General features: G+C 39.2%; 2 protein-coding genes across 5 annotated transcripts in view; both read left to right on the top strand.

The window, feature by feature from the left end:
* Nucleotides 1-3,816, top strand: part of LOC103352161 (disintegrin and metalloproteinase domain-containing protein 32) — a 175,236-nt gene extending 171,420 nt beyond the window's left edge. The window contains exon 19 of one of the 2 annotated variants that reach the window (XM_070068596.1): nucleotides 3,224-3,816. Coding sequence is in view for 1 of the 2 variants with exons in the window: in XM_008273944.4 (XP_008272166.1) it covers nucleotides 3,224-3,233 (10 nt within the window). In the remaining variant the exon portion in view is untranslated. The remainder of the gene's footprint in view (nucleotides 1-3,223) is intronic. The other variant, XM_008273944.4, reaches the window with a different exon arrangement.
* Nucleotides 3,817-7,864: 4,048 nt separating this feature from the next.
* Nucleotides 7,865-16,526, top strand: part of LOC103352159 (disintegrin and metalloproteinase domain-containing protein 5) — a 127,139-nt gene continuing 118,477 nt past the window's right edge. For all 3 annotated transcript variants that reach the window (XM_051832399.2, XM_051832400.2, XM_070069668.1), the window contains exons 1-2: nucleotides 7,865-8,105; nucleotides 8,608-8,687. In XM_051832399.2, coding sequence (XP_051688359.2) covers nucleotides 7,880-8,105; nucleotides 8,608-8,687 — 306 coding nt within the window. In that variant the 5' untranslated portion in view covers nucleotides 7,865-7,879. The remainder of the gene's footprint in view (nucleotides 8,106-8,607; nucleotides 8,688-16,526) is intronic.

The following is a 16,526-nucleotide window of genomic DNA, read 5'->3' on the forward strand; positions in this document are numbered from 1 at the left end:
AAAGACTAGTTGGTCATAGATGTGTGGATTAATTTCAAGGGTTTCTGTTCTGTTTCATTGGTCCACATGCCTATTATTGTGCCAATACCAGGATGTTTTCATTTTAGTTACCCTGTGGTTTATCTTGAAATCTAGTATTTTGATTCCTTAGGCGTTGGTTTTGTTCTTTAAGATTGCTTTACCTATTCAGGTTCTCTTGTGTTTGCATATGAATTTTACCATTGTTTCTTCTAGATCTGAGAAGAATGTCACTGGTATTTGATTGTGATTGAATTTAATCTGCAAATTGCTTTCTGTAGTAGTATGCACATTTTTTGGATAATTCTTCCAATCCATAAACATGATAGAACTTTCCATTTTTTTTCTGTCTATTTCTATTTCTTTCTTTAAGGTTTTATAATTTTCTTTGTAGAGATTTTTCACATCCTTGGTTAAATTTATCCTAAGGTATTTAAATTTTTCTAACTGTTGTGAGTGGGACTGATCTTACGAGTTCTTTCCCAGATATTACACTGTCTGTATATACAAAGGCTATTTTTTGTGTGTGTTGGTTTTATATCCTGAAACTTAACCAAACTAAATCTTAGGAGTTCCAGTTAATGTCGCATTGGAATCTTTTGTTTCCCCTTATATAAAATGTTGACTGCAAACAGGGCTAACTTGACATACTCCTTTACAATTTGTATTCTTTTGGTTTCTTTTTTTTTTGCCTAATAGCTCTGGCTAACATTTCCAGAACTATTATGAATAATAATGTTAAAAATGGGCATCCTTGTCTGGTTCTGGATCTTAGTGAAAATGATTACAACTTTTCCTCAATCAATGAGGATGACTGTGTTTGTCATATATTGCCTTGATTCTGTTGTGGAATGTTCCTTCTAAACCCAATTTGCCCTAGGTTTTCATCATGAAACGATGTTGTATTTTATCAAATGCTTTCTCTGCATCTATTGAGATAAGTATATGGTTTTATTCTTCAGCTTTTTAGTGTGATGTATCATATATATTGATTTGCATGTGTTGAACCATCCCTGTATACAAGGGATAAATTGCATTGGGTTCGGGTAAATGATCTTTCTGATGTGTTGTTGGATTTAATTAGCTAGTATTTTGTTGAGGATTTTTGCATCTATGCTCATCAGGGTTATTTTTCTACAGTTCTCTATCTTTACATATCTTTTTCTGGTTTTAGAATTAAAGAAATGTTGATCTCATAGAAAAAGTTTGTGAGGATTCCATCCCTTTGAATTCTTTTGAATAGTTTGAGAAGAATTGGAATTAATTCTTTTTTAAAAAGTCTAGTGAATTCAGCAGTGAAATCTTCTGATAATGGGCTATTCCTTTAAGGAGAATCTTTTTTTATTGATTCAATCTGTTTAGGTCTCTTTAGGTTTACTGTGTCCTCATGACTCAATTTAAGTGGGTTGCATGTATCCAGGAATCTATCCATTTCTTCTAGGTTTCCTGATTTGTTGGCATACAGCTCTTTGTAGTAATTCCTGATGATTATTTTTATTTCTATGGTGTTTGTTGTTACATTTCTTTCCTCAACTCTGATTTTATTGATTTGAGCCTTCTCCTTTTTTTTTTTTTGATTAATTGAGCCAATGGAGTGTCACTTTTGTTTATTTTTTCAAATAACCAGCTCTTCATTTCACTGATTATTTTTATAGTTATTTTGTTTTTATTTTATTTTTCTTCTAAATTTTAATTATTTCCTCCCTCTAACTAATTTTGGGTTTGGTTTGCTGGTTTTTTTTTTTTAAAGATTTTATTTATTTATTTGAGAGGTAGAGTTGCAGATAGTGAGAGGGAGAGACAGATAGGAAGGTCTTCCTTCCGTTGGTTCACTCCCCAAATGGCTGCAATGGCTGGAGCTGCGCCAAACTGAAACCAGGAGCCAGGTGCTTCTTCCACGTCTCCCATGTGGGTACAGGGGCCCAAGAACTTGGGCCATCTTCTACTGCTTTCCCAGGCCACAGCAGAGAGCTAGATTGGAAGAGGAGCAGCCAGGACTAGAACCGGCCCCCATAAGGGATGCCGGCACCACAAGCAGAGGATTAACCTACTGAGCCACGGCTCTGGTCCCTGGTTTGCTGTTGGTTTTGTTTTGTTTTGTTCTGTTTTTTAACTAGGTCCGTTGGATGTATTGATAGATGGTTTATTTGATGCTTTTCCAATTTCTTGATTTGGGCATTAATTGCTATTAACTTCCCTCTGTTTAGTGAAACTAAGGCATGTGCTGGTTGGGCCCAGGAAACTCTTTTCAGTGCTAGTAGTGGGGTGTGAATGCAACATGACATCCATATTGGGCATGGTAGATCTCCTCTATTGTTAGCAGGGGGAGGGTAGGATCATGTCTGATAGCATAGTCACAGCCTCACCTCCTCTCTTCCAAGATGATCAGTTCGTGGGGTTAGCCCACAGTGGCTACAACCCCCACGCAAACAGGTGCATGAAGTGCACAAAGGATCTATGTAGTCCTCAATGAGAGCACAGAACACTCTGCAATGACCCACCCCAGACAGTCAGAGGACTCTGAGGCCCTGAAGTGAGCCACAGTGATTACCAAGAGACACAAATGTGTCTTAAAATAGGAATACATTTGAATTTACAGTAAAACTTTTATGCTTCACTAATTCCTAAGTATTGAATGATTAGGTGAATGGGTGAAGTATTTCACCCATAAGTAGCCTATCAACCTTCACTGATGTGAAACTGATCAATATTTAAATCACTTGGTTTGTTTTTGTTTGGTTTAGTGAAGTTCTCAAGTATTTTGGGAACTTGTTCCTACTGCTACAATGGAATTAGAGTTGAACTTAATAATTTGCAAGATCTATGATTAGCTTATAAAACAAACTTGTAACTGGGGTTTTTTCACTCATTAGGCACCGTAGGCACAATACTTCAGGGCTATGACTTTTTCAGTGGCCAAAACCTGTTTGTAACACGAAAACCAAAAACTATTGTGTTCCAGGTATGGGAAAAGTAAAATTAATATGTATTTAACTTTCTATAAATCACAAATCTTAATGCTCATAAAGAATTCATTAGATGTGAATAATGTTGTTTTCTCATTTTAAGTACTTCTGGTTAAGAATGGTAGTTCCCAGAAATCACAGAAAACCCTAACTTAGCTTTTCACCATGCTGTACCCCTCCTGTGTACTTTGCAGGAAAAGGAATTTACTGACCATGTGTGTTTTTCCCCTCTTCCACAGTAATGAGTAATTCCTTCAGAAGACAGTGGATAATACCGTGAGTCAGAGAAATAGAAATTCTGCCTTTCCCACCCTGATCACAGCTGAAGGAAGCAATAAACTATGTGGACCAACTTTCACGCCTACATGTCTGTTTTTCTTTTCCACTTCTTCCAATTGAGAATTCAAACAATGGACTATGCTCCCACAATCTCCGAGTCATGAATTCAAGACAGTGGTCCATCCTGGGCATCTCTAGTCCTACAGGGATCCTTGAGCTCTTCCCATTTGTCTTCTCCATGGCTCTTCTGCCACCTGCCATCACCTTCCTACCCAGACGTGGCTTGCCAGCAGGCCTAGTAAATACAGATGTTTGCTCACCTTACCTTCCCCGTGTCCGCATCCGAGCTTCTGTGGGAGGCTGTGTTTCCTTCAGTAACTGTACTTGCCAAACTGGGACTCTATACCCCTTAACTTTCCCTTGCCCATTATCCAGATGAATAGGGCTGTAGCAGTATACATGAACAGAGATGAGACACCAAGGCCTGGAAGCAGTATTATTATTATTATGGCCTAGTTGTATTTTTATCAAAAGTGTGAGCCTTGAATAAAGAGATATTTCTTTGTATATGATTTTAGCTTCTTTGTCCCCCTTACATAACCACATATATACATTTGATTGGATATTCTATTTTATGGCAGCCACAGGAATTGATACAATATGTGCTTACATACCTTGTCACGATGATTTTTTTCACACACACATACGGAGCTGTACCCTGTCTGGCAATGGTTAACACCATTGCTCTGTACTAACAAGTGTAACCTAAAGTTGAAAATGTAGCAGATAGTAGCTACAGTTGAAGAATTCATAGGCAAGCAGATAATGACCACATTCCATTTCCAAGGTGAGTTTGTTTTTTTTTTTTTTTCTCTGTCTGTCCTTAGAGAGGATTCTACCACAGGGCTGTAAGACTGGAAGCTTCAAAGGATCCAGAGGGCTTGCGCTTGGTTCTGTTTCAAAGGTTAGCCTAATATCAGAGTTTGGTGTGAGGACATGAATTAGAAATAAGTTCTTTCATTGCCATTTTCTTTAAGAATTTGTGAATAATTTTTCAGCTCTTGTGCATTAAATGTTTTGCCAAAATAACCAATGAATTTCTCTGGAACTAAAGATTAGGAGGGATTTTAAATGATAGATTCAACTTAACTATTAAAGAATTCAATTTGTTTTTGGATAGTTTATTCAGTTCACTGAATGGTCAGTATTTTGGCATTAAATTGTTTAAAAATCTATGCATTCATTTAAAATTTTTTGCACTGAAACAAGCTTTTCTTTTAGTTGTATTTCTCTAGGAACTCTTTGAAACACCCTTTTATTTAAGCTATATCTGATATAAACAGTATACAGTTGGGTCTTGTACTTTTTAAAAGAAATTATCAATTCCCAACTTGACTCTCACTGGGATTAAACATGACAATAGGTCTGATCTGATTTCATCATCATTTAAAAAAAATCATCTATTATTTTTCACTTTATGTTTCTGTGTGGGAGCAAACTGTTGAAATACTTACTTAAGGTATACTAAGCTGATCTTCTGTATATTAAGATAATCGAAAATGAATCTTGATGTGAATGAAAGGGGAGAGGGAGTGGGAAAGGGGAGGGTTGTGGGTGGGAGGGACGGTATGGGGGGGAAGCCATTGTAACACATGAGTCGTACTTTGGAAATTTATATTCATTAAATAAAAGATAAAAAAAAAACTGGAAAAAAAATACAGTCTGACAATTTTTTTTTAGTTCGAGTGTTTGTGAATGTTTACATTTAATGTAATTTCTGATATTTTTGATTCTAAGGGTATTATTTGTTATTTTTATATCGCTCCCCATTTGTTGGTTCTTTTGTTTTACTGTTTGTAAGGAACAGTGCCTCACTGAAATACAGGCAGGGAATCTGAGATAGTTTACTGTTTTTCAGAGGATGTTCCAGGAAAGCTTGTCTTGCAACACTGTAGCAAGAAGGGCCAGACAAGAAACCAGGCTCTCAAATGTTTATACATGCAATGATATATAAAGGTGTATATTGAAAGTAGGGAGGCCCTCCCTTTCCCCCTTTTCAACATGCTTGACGCTCCTCTAATACTTGTTATAAAAATCTCTTAAAAACTCCTTCTCAGTGAGGCCATTTATTTTCAGCAAATGTCTCTTCCTGTCTTACCTGTCACAAGCCAAGCTTCCCTCTGAGCAGTGTTGATTTATGCCACCACAAACAAATGGACCCCTTCATGTCTGCTAATACCTCATGTACTTATTTTAAGATAATTGAGCACTATTTTTTCCCTCTTATAGGATTAACTCTCCTTTAAAATACTAGTATTTAGTAATTACTCCAGATATTACAGTATGGATCCCAAACTTAGAATCTACTCTGAATTAATATTATACTACTCAACATGCAACAAAAGAACTTTAAAACAATTTATTCCTATCACCATGTACTCCTCTCTTGTGCTACTACATTTAATTCTATGTATGTTATAAATTCTGTTTATACATATTATTGTCACCTGAAACAGACAGTAGCATTTCAAACCATGTACAGTCATTTACAATTACATGTCTGCCCTTTCTGTGGCTCTTCCTTTCTTGTAGATGTGCACTTCCATCTGAGATCACTTCCCTCAGCTCAAATGACATTCTTTAGTATTCCTTGCAGTGTGCTCTTATTGTGATAAAATCTTTAAGATTTTTATTATCAGTTATGGAGAGTTTTTATTTATCTTAAATTTGGTAAGATGAAACTATTGTGCCTAGAACTGTAAATGCTATGCTTCTCCTTTCAGTGCCTTTTATCTCTTTTCTTCTGAATTTCATTATTTCTGATCAGAAGTCATTTACTTTTTGGTAATGGAATTTAATGTGTCTTCCATCTAGTACTGCTAAGATTTTTTTTCCATCTCTTTAAATTAAAAAAAAAATTATATATAGGGTACACATTTCTTTTCTTGACACTTCCTCTACCCTTCCTAATCGGAGGATAAAAATGGTACCATTTGAGTCATTGTTGCTCTACTTCTCTAAAAAATTTTTGTCTTAAGTTTTCAGTAATTTGTTCAAGTGCACATATTTTATTTCAATTTTACATTTATATTACTTCATTTTATTTGAAACACGTTGGTAAAAATAGTGACAGAAATGAAGAAAAATGAACCCACTGGTTCACTTTCCCAAATACCTGCAACAGTTGGGGCTGGTGCAGCACAAATCCAGGAGCTTAAAACTAAATCCAGGCTTCCCACATGGGTGGCAAGAGCTCCCACATGGATAGCAAGTACTTGAAGCATAATCTGCCACCTCCAATGATACACAGTAGTAGGAAGCTGGAATAAGAAATAATAGGACTCAAACCCACATGCTTTGATAAGGCGTCATTGTTCTGCTAATAACCTCCCATAGCTTTTCAAGTAAATTTTTTTTTTTTTGACAGGCAGAGTGGACAGTGAGAGACAGAGACAGAGAGAAAGGTCTTTTTCCATTGGTTCACTATCCAATGGCCGCTGCGGCCGACGCCCTGTGGCCGGTGCATGGCGCTGATCCAAAGCCAGGAGCCAGGTGCTTCTCCTGGTCTCCCATGGGGTGCAGGGCCCAAGTACTTGGGCCATCCTCCACTGCACTCCTTGGCCACAGCAGAGAGCTGGCCTGGAAGAGGGGCAACCAGGACAGAATCCAGCGCCCCGACCGGGACTAGAACCCGGTGTGCCGGCGCCGCTAGGTGGAGGATTAGCTTAGTGAGCCGCGGCGCTGGCCACTTTTCAAGTAATTTCAAAGCAAGTTTATAAACATGCTGTCAGCATTTCTGCAGCAAAAATAATAGTTAATGAGGGAGTGTGGCTGTATATTATTATATTTAATGTATTTTACTATGATTTCGGATACACTCTGAAAAGACTGCCGACGGATCTCAAAAAATTCCAACTGTTTCTCTTCTGACAGGTAGTTTTTAAAATGGAAAATTAAAATAAAAACGAGGGTGGGGCCAGCGCTGTGGCAAAGCTGTGGTGCTGGCATCCCATATTGGCGCCGGTTCTAGTCCTGGCTGCCCCACTTCCTATCCAGCTCTCTGCTGTGGCCTGAGAAAGCGGTAGAAGATGGCCCAAGTGCTTGGGCCCCTGCACCCGCGTGGCAGACCTGGAGGAAGCTCCTGGCTCCTGACTTCAGATCGGCCCAGCTCCAGCCACTGAGGCCAATTGGGGAGTGAACCAAATAAAGGTTCTCATTCAACTAGTACATGAACGTAACGGAGAAGAACTTGGCCATATTTATATGGGCTCCTTTTCCTCACAATAACTAGAAATTTAAACGCGAGGGTCATAAAAGACGCGGCTTTCCCGGGGGAATTAAACACCAGGCAGCCTTTCCTGAGTGCTGACGCTCGCTGCCAGCCTTCTTCCGGTGGCCCGGGATCGGCCAGCACGCCAGGCCTGTCGCCTCACCTGCGTCCCCAGCGGACCCGAGCCCACGCGCGCTCTTCCGTGGCCCCGCCACCGCGGGCACGGCCCCGCCCACAGTGCGCATGCGCGCCGTGCGCCGCCTCACTTGCGTCCCCAGCGGACCAGAGCGCCACGCGCGCTCTTCCGTGGCCCCGCCACCGCGGGCACGGCCCGCCCACAGTGCGCATGCGCGCCGTGCGCCGCCTCACTTGCGTCCCCAGTGGACCAGAGCGCCACGCGCGCGCTCTCCCCCGCCCCGCCCACCACGGGCACGGCCCCGCCCACAGTGCGCATGCGCCGCCTCAACGCCTCAACTGCTGTTACTCCGGCCCGCGGCGCTCCAGGAACAGCGGAGCCATGTTCCTTCTTCTGGTGCTTGCCACAGGATTTGGCGGTCTGCACGCCCGTTTCAGTAAGCACAGGCTGTTGAAGGGATCTTTGTTGGCGTCAGGGAGCCGTCCTTTTGGGACTCAGTTTTGCCGCGTTGGTTCTGTGCTGCGTTAGCTTTCCCCATCTCTGCGACGCTTTCCTAGCTGTGGAATGGGCAAACGTGAAATGTATTTTTTTTTCCCATACACAAAATTCTGCTGTAGGAATAGTTGTGTCCCCACAAAGAAGCTGTCCCTTGATAGCGGCGGATCCTTCGTGTTCTCGTCTACACCGCGCTTTGGCACTCGTGTTGACTTCCTTGAGTGGTCCAGCTACTCAACACATACACAGAGAGAAAGTAAAAACTTGAGATCTTGATGCAGGGCCAGAAATCTGTGGGTAACGACAACTAGAAGACAGTAGAAAGGAAAAGACGTATGGATTACTTTATCTGCTGATGTAGAGAACAGATGCAGAATCTGACTTAGAACTGGATAATGTAAGATCATGGGTATAAAGCTAACATGATTTGTTTTCACTTTTAGGTACTCATAAGAACTTTCTACAGATCACAGTTCCTGAGAAGATCTCATCATCTAGCACAAAAGAAAATCCAGAAGACAACGTAATTACAGAATAATATTTTTTAGTGTCTTAAGTTCTGTTAAATTTCCTTAGTGGCATGACTAACGCTGCAGAACACAGGCAGCAGAAAGAGTTGGCAGCTAACAACAGGGTCCAGAAAATTATTTTGATATTTATCAGCATGTAAGACCGTGTTTCTGTCCAAGATGAAGGAGTTTAGGGGTAGGATTGCCCAAATGCAAAATTTATGGAGATGGCAAAGACCAGGGTTCTCCCAGGACCAGGGTTAAGTTGAAGGAAGTAAGGTAGGTCATCTAACTGCAAGTTCATATAACTGCAGTAGTAAGAGGCCCACCTGAATGTATGACCATCAGAATTTTCAAGTGCCAGGAAGAACTTTTTAAGTAACTTTGGAAAATGTAATTCAGATGAATACCATATTTTTTAAAAAATTTTTAATCAGTTTTTAACAGATTCAATGTGATCTGTAGATACAATTCTAAGAATATCATGATGGCCCCTTCCCCCTCTTCCATTCCCACTCCCATCCTTTTGACTTCTACCTTTTTTAAAAACTTATAGATGATATCTCTTAAAATTACATTATAGAAAAAAGGCTTAATACTTCACCAAATAAGTTTAACAAGTAAAAAGCACAAAGGAGCTAGTTTAGTGGGAATATACACAACAGCTATAAATAATAATTCAATGGAAAGTGACCTTTTCACTCATATACGGTAAATTGTAAAGCAGTTACAGATTATCAAAACTAGAGTTGTGTGATATTCTCAAACATTGGTTTGACAAAGTTTTATAAAGCTTTATTTACAGTGATATTGATACACACAGATATTTCTTTTCCTTTTTCCTTTCTTGTTTATTTTTAAATATTAGATCCCACATATAAAAGAAAACATGTGGTATTTATATTTCTGGGTTTGGCTTATTTGACTCAATGTCATGTCTTCCAGTTGCATCTATTTTGCTGCAAAAGGTAGAATTTCATTTTTTTTTATAGCTGAATAATATCCCATTGTGTCAGTGTGTGTGTGTGTGTGTGTGTGCATGCATGTATAAAACCTTTTGTTCATCCATTTTTCTCATGATAAACAGCTTGGTTGGCTCCAAATTTTGGCTGTTGTGAGCAGTGCTGCTATAAACACAGTGGTGCAAATATCTCTTTGATACATTGTGTTCAAGTCTTTTGGATATATACCCAGTAGAGTAATTGCTGGATCATATGGAAAATTTATTTCTAGCTTTTTTTTTTTTTTTAAAGAAATCTCCACACTGTTTTCCACAGTGGACGCACTAATTTACATTCCCACCAACAGTGTATAAGTCTTTCCCTTTCTCCCTCTGTGCTTCCAGTTTTAGCCATTCTGACAGGGGTGAAGTGATGTCTCGAGTGCCTGCTCTCATGCAGCTCGACAGGGCTTAAGAGCGATGTGTCAGAGCATGGGCATAAAGGAACACAAGGACACAGACTGCCTTTACAATGGAAGATTTTATAGCTTACATCCCAAGTGTTTTTTATTACGCTATTCATCATCATCTTCATTGAGGTCAATACACTTATCAGTATCAATTTTCCGAACACTTAAAAGTATAAATATACTTATCAATCCATACTTATCAATATACTTATCAATATACTTAACAGTCCAATCTATAGCTTAACTATTATTTAACTTACTACAATAACACTTAACTATCCGAATAACATTATTTCCTTAATGACTAAAGAACTACTGGAATCGATACCATTAATATCAATAATACTAATTGAGCTTATTCATTAATCCACAGATCACAGTATAGAGTGTTAAAGTAACTTTGAGGGCTATCCAATTATAATAGTGTATGTACAGCAAGGTATCTAACATTATTTTTAGTCATAGGGTCAAAGCATATTCATATAACATATGACTAATGTAATTTATAAAAGCTGCATTTTCAAGGCTCACATCAAGGTCATGAAAAAGAGTCAGTGTTCAAAGTCCAGAATGTCTCAGCAAAGATGGATCTCAGATCAGTCACTTACAGGCAGGAAGTTGTGGGATGGCTGTCACTCTGGGCAGTGGCCTCGGAGTTCCCAGGCGGACAGTGAGGCGAGGAGTTTATGTCCTCTGCTGAGACACCTGGTCTGGCTCTGTAGTCAGGTCTGGCAGCAGGCTGATAAGGGGTCAAGGCATGGCGGTGAGCCAGCATCTCCACTGGAGTTTTGATCCTGTAGTCGCCTTGTGTCACTTAGCAAGGAGGCTAGTGAGCTGGCTCTTCGACTCCAAATAAGTGGAGATCCAGAGGTTCACACACACTGGGACCTTTATCCGTTGTTGGTTTGTGCTGTTACCTGTTCCTCACAGAATAGTAGGCTGCCTCTTCAGCTCCAGATGTGTGGAGATCCAGAGGTTCGCACACACTGGGCCATGATCCTCGAGAGGATGGAGAGCAGTGCCAAACGCTCTCCATTTATCCTAATTTTCCTGGCAGCTCTCCTGCTTGTTCAATTTGGGTGCCCCCAGTCGGTTGTGCTCCCTCTCGGAGTTTCCCGGGGTGCCACCAATCCGTGGTTTAGGACCCGGTGGTTCCAGCTCATTCTCAGGTTGCGTCCAATCACTATGCAAGTAGGAAGGTAACTCAAGGTTATCATCCATAGCACACACATTATCAGACTGCCCAGGGAAGCCTGTTCAGTCTGATGAGGAGCATCTTTCTGGCAAGTGCTGAGCTTGACATAAATGATGTCATTAGTTTGTGGCTTGACATGAATGACTCCATTTTTTTTTATTTTCACTTTGTGGATAGTGGTAGTTTTTGACTGAAGGCTTCTCTGTGGAGTTTCCACAGTTCACCTCCTTCTGCTGGTCAGGTAAGCAGTGATCTGTGACTTTATTTTTGGGACTCCTGTGGGATTCCCCACAAGTGATATCTCATTGTAATTTTGATTTACATTTACCTGAGTTTTTAAGTTGATATATTCAGGATATTAATCCTTTGTCAGAACAGTTATTTACAAATATTATTCCCAGTCTGTTGGATGTCTCTTCACTTTATTGATTGTTTCCTTTGCTATGCAAAAGCTTTTGAGTTTGATATAGTCCCATTTGTTTAGGTTTGCTTTTGTTTCCTGTGCTTTGGGGGTCTTGTCCAAGAAGTTGTTCCCCAAACCAATGACTTGCAATTGTTTCCCCTATGTTTTCTTCCAGCAACTTCCTAGTCTCAGGTCTTAAATTTAGGTCTTTGATCCATCTTGAGTTGATTTTTGTATGTAATAAGAGGTATGAATCTAATTTCATTCTTCCACATATATATCTCTAGTTTTGCTAGTGACATTTGCTGAAGATATTATGGTCTGAGAAGATACATGGTATGATTTAAATCTTTTTAAACTTGCTGATACTTGATTTGTGGCCTAATATGTGTTTTATTCTAGAAAATGTTCCATGTGCTGATGAGAAGAATGTGAATACAATATAAACTTTTAATAAGAGTATGCACCATGCAATAGTTCTCCTTTATCTTTATGTTTATATGATCAACCACTTGGAAATAATTCATATTTAATTGGATGTTCCATGCTGTCAGTTTGCTAACTCTGGGAGAATCTGTGTGTCACTCTTGCTTTTGCAGGCCCTACCTCATGTTATACCAACCCTTTCTTTTTTTTTTTTTTTTTAAGATTTAATCTATCTATTTCAGAGACAGTGTTAGAGATAATGAGAGGGAGAGACAGAGAGAAAGGTCTTCCTTCCGTTGGTTTACTCCCTAAATGACCACAATGGCCAGAGCTACGCTGATCCAAACCAGGAGCCAGGTGCTTCTTCTGGATCTCCCATGTGGATGCAGGGGCCCAAGGACTTGGGCCATCTTCTACTGCTTTCCCAGGCCATAGCAGAGAGCTGGATTGGAAGAGGAGCAGCTGGGACTAGAACCAGCACACATATGAGATGGCGGTGCTGCAGGTGGAGGATTAACCTACTGTGTCATGGTGCCAGCCCCCCAACTGTTTCAAAATGAAATTATATCCCACACTAACAATAGCTTTATTAAGATATATTAAAAGTGATCCGCTTAAATTGGCATAATTAAAAGTAACATGCTGGGGGCTGGTGCTGTGGCTCACTTGGCTGATCCTCCGCCTGTGGCCCTGGCATCCCATGTGGGCACTGGGTTCTGGTCCCGGTTGCTCCTCTTCCAGTCTGCTCTCTGCTGTGACCCGGGAGGGCAGTGGAGGATACCCTGGGTGCTTGGGCCCCTGCACCCGCATGGGAGACCGGGGTGGAGGGGCACCTGGTTCCTGGCTTCAGATCAGTACAGCGTGCTGGCCATGGTGGCCATTTGGGGGGTGAACCAGTGAAGGGGGGACCTTTCCCTTGTCTCTCTCACTGTCTAACTCTGCCTGTCAAATAAAAAAAAAAAGGTAACATGCTGAATTTCCAAAGTTATTATTAAATGCCTTTTTAAATGTCCTAGAAATTGGACAAATGGGGAACTTAATGATTGTCTGCTCAGTGATCAATCAATAGGGAAGGAAGGTTTGACTTTTTAAAATCTAAACAAAAAAAGGATATTAAAAAAGATGAAAGGGTGCCCTTTGTTTCCAAATAACAAAGGGATCGAGAGTGGGGTTCAGATACCACAGATTGCTAGTACTCCATTAGGAAGAGAGAAGGGTAAGTCCCCTCTATATGTCATCATGAGTAGAATATTTCTAGAAATGTGACTGTCAAAGATAATTCCAATGAGGTCTCAAATGGAAATAGGTAACATGTGACTAGAAACTGAATTAAACATCCTCCTTGTTAAAAGTAGTAGATGACTTGTTTGAATTTGATCCTAGTGTTTCCTGGAAAGTAGAACTTGGAAGTAATGATCCTGGACTTTTAGCACAGGCGATTTTTGGTAAATAAAACTCAGTTTCCAGAGGAAAAAAAGGGTAAATGGCAAAGGGCAACACTGATAAAAACAGTAATGTGAAACAGGGAAGAAAGGATTTTAAACCAATAAAAGGGAGAAATGTTGGAAATGAATGATTATGATGCATGTTAGGTTATCTGCTATCAGAAGCACCTATATGAGAATGAGATTTTCCTGAAGAACTACTATATAAAAAACCCACTGATATATACATAAGAAATCTATGTCGAAAATTAACTGTGTAAATGGAACTGAGGACAATTCTTGTCATGTGTTGCTTTCTTTCTTATTCCTAATCTCTCTTCCCCTCTCCTATTCAATGACGTTGATACTGATATACTTCAAATGTACTAAAATATTTTATTGATATATCTTTTTGGATATGTTTATATCTTTGTATAGTATTTTGGAGACAAATTCTAAGATGGGAATCTACAGGATACTATTAAAAAACCCAACATTCAGGTTCTAGGAGTTCTGGAGGTCATGGAGAGAGAGAGAGGCCTTTTTAGTGAGATACTAGCAGAAAACATCCTGGATTTGGAGAAAGAAAGAGACATCCAAGTACAGGAAACGCACAGAACTCCCAAAAATATAACCAGAAGAGATCCTTGCCATAACACATTGTAATCAAACTCAACACAGTGATACATAAAGAAAAGATTCTACATGCAATGTTGCTGGGATTTTATTGGAATCCCCTGGCACTTTTCTAACTCCACCATTTGGGGCAAGTCAGCTTGAGCATGTCCCAAATTGTACATCTCTTCCCTCTCTTATTCCCACTCTTATATTTAACAGAGATCACTTTTCAGTTGAATTTAAACACCTAAGAATAATTGTGTGTTAATTACAGAGTTCAACCAATAGTATTAAGTAGAACAAAAAAATGCTAAAAGGGATAAAGTATAAATTGTACATCAACAGTCGGGACAAGGGCTGATCAAGTCACTGTTTCTCATAGTGTCCATTTCACTTCAACAGGTTTCCTTTTTGGTGCTCAGTTAGTTGTCACCAGTCAGGGAGAACATATATTTGTCTGTTTGGGAGTTGCTGAATTCACTCAGCATGATGTTTTCCAGATTCCTCCATCTTGTTGCAAATGACCAGATTTTATTGTTTTTTAATGCCTTATAGTATTCTATAGAGTATATATCCCATAATTTCTTTATCTAGTGTACTGTTGATGGGCATTTGGTCTGATTCCAGGTCTTAGCTATTGTGAATTGAGCTGCAATAAACATTAAGGTGTAGACAGCTTTTTTGTTTGCCAATTTATTAACTCAGCAACAGGAGTCACTGTGCACTTACTCCTCATGTAGGATCTCTGTCCTTAATGTGTTGTTCAATGTGAATTAATGCTATAACTAGTACTCAAACAGCATTTTACACTTTATGTTCTGTGTGGGTGCAAACTGATGAAATCTTTACTTAATATATACTAAATTGATCTTCTGTATATAAAGATAATTTAAAATGAATCTTGATGTGAATGGAATGGGAGAGGGAGCGGGAGATGGGAGGGTTGGGAGTGGGAGGGAAGTTATGGGGGAGGAAGCCACTGTAATCCATAAGATGTACTTTGGAAATTTATATTTACTTAATAAAATTAAAAAAAAAGAAAATATTCTAAAATGTGCAATAGAGAAATGCCAGATTACTCTCAGCGGATTTCCAATTAGACTCATAGCAGACTTCTCATCAGAAACCCTATAGGCTAGGAGGGAAAGTATAGCCCAAGTACTAAGAGAAAAAAAAAAAACTGCCATCCCAAAATAGTATATCCTGTAAAGCTCTCATTTGTGAATGAAGGTGAAATAAAGACCTTTTATAGCAAACAGAAATTGAAAGAATTTATCACCACATGCCCAGCCCTGCAAAAGGTGCTTAAGATGTGTTACACACAGAAACACAGCCATCAATATGAAAAAGGAAAAGGAAAAAATCACAAAGTAAAAGATCACAGGAAGTTCTGGCTTTGGGTCATCAGAGCACCAGCTGTAGCAGCCATTTGGGGAGTGAACCAATGGAAGGAAGACCTTTATCTCTGTCTCTCTCTCACTAACTTTATATGTCAAATAAAGAAATAAAAAAACTATTAGGAGAAGGGAAATAATTAAAATTAGAGAGGAAATCAACAGAATTGAATCCAAAAATACATTACAAAAGATCAGTAAAACAAAAATACAAATCAAAAATACAAATCCAAAAAAACACTACAAAAGATCAGTTGGCTCTTTGAAAAAAAAAATAAAATTGACACACCATTAGTCCAACTAACTAATAAAAGAAAAGACCCAAATCAATAAAATCAGAAAAAAACTGAATGTACAACAGCAACCACAGAATTAAAAAAAGTCATCAGAAATTACTACGAAGAGTTGTATGCCAGGAAACAGGGAAATCTGTCAGAAATGAATAGATTCCTGGACACATGCAACCTACCTAATTAGAAGCATGAAGACACAGAAAACCTAAACAGACCCATAACTGAAACAGAAATTGAATTAGTAATAAAGGCCCTACCAAAGAAGAAAATCCCAGGACTGGGTAGATTGACTGCTGAATTCTGCCAGATACTTAAAGAAGAACTAACTCTAATTCTTCTCAAACTATACAGAACAATCAAAAAAGAGGGAATCCTCCCAAATTCTTTCTATGAAGCCAGCATCACCTTAATCTCTAAACCTGAAAAAGATACAGCAGAGAAAGAGAGTTACAGACAATTTCCCTGATGAAAATAGATGCAAAAATCCTCAATAAAATTCTGGCCAATAGAATGCAACAACACATCAGAAAGATGATCCACCCAGACCAAGTGGGATTTATCCCTGGTATGCAGGGATGTTTCATTGTTCACAAATCAATCAATGTGGTACACCACATTAACAGACTGCAGAAGAAAAACCGTATGATTATCTCAATAGATACAGAGAAAGCATTTGATAAAATACAAAAC

This window comes from Oryctolagus cuniculus, chromosome 2 (genome assembly GCF_964237555.1).
Source record: "Oryctolagus cuniculus chromosome 2, mOryCun1.1, whole genome shotgun sequence".
In the NCBI taxonomy this organism is placed as follows: domain Eukaryota; kingdom Metazoa; phylum Chordata; class Mammalia; order Lagomorpha; family Leporidae; genus Oryctolagus; species Oryctolagus cuniculus.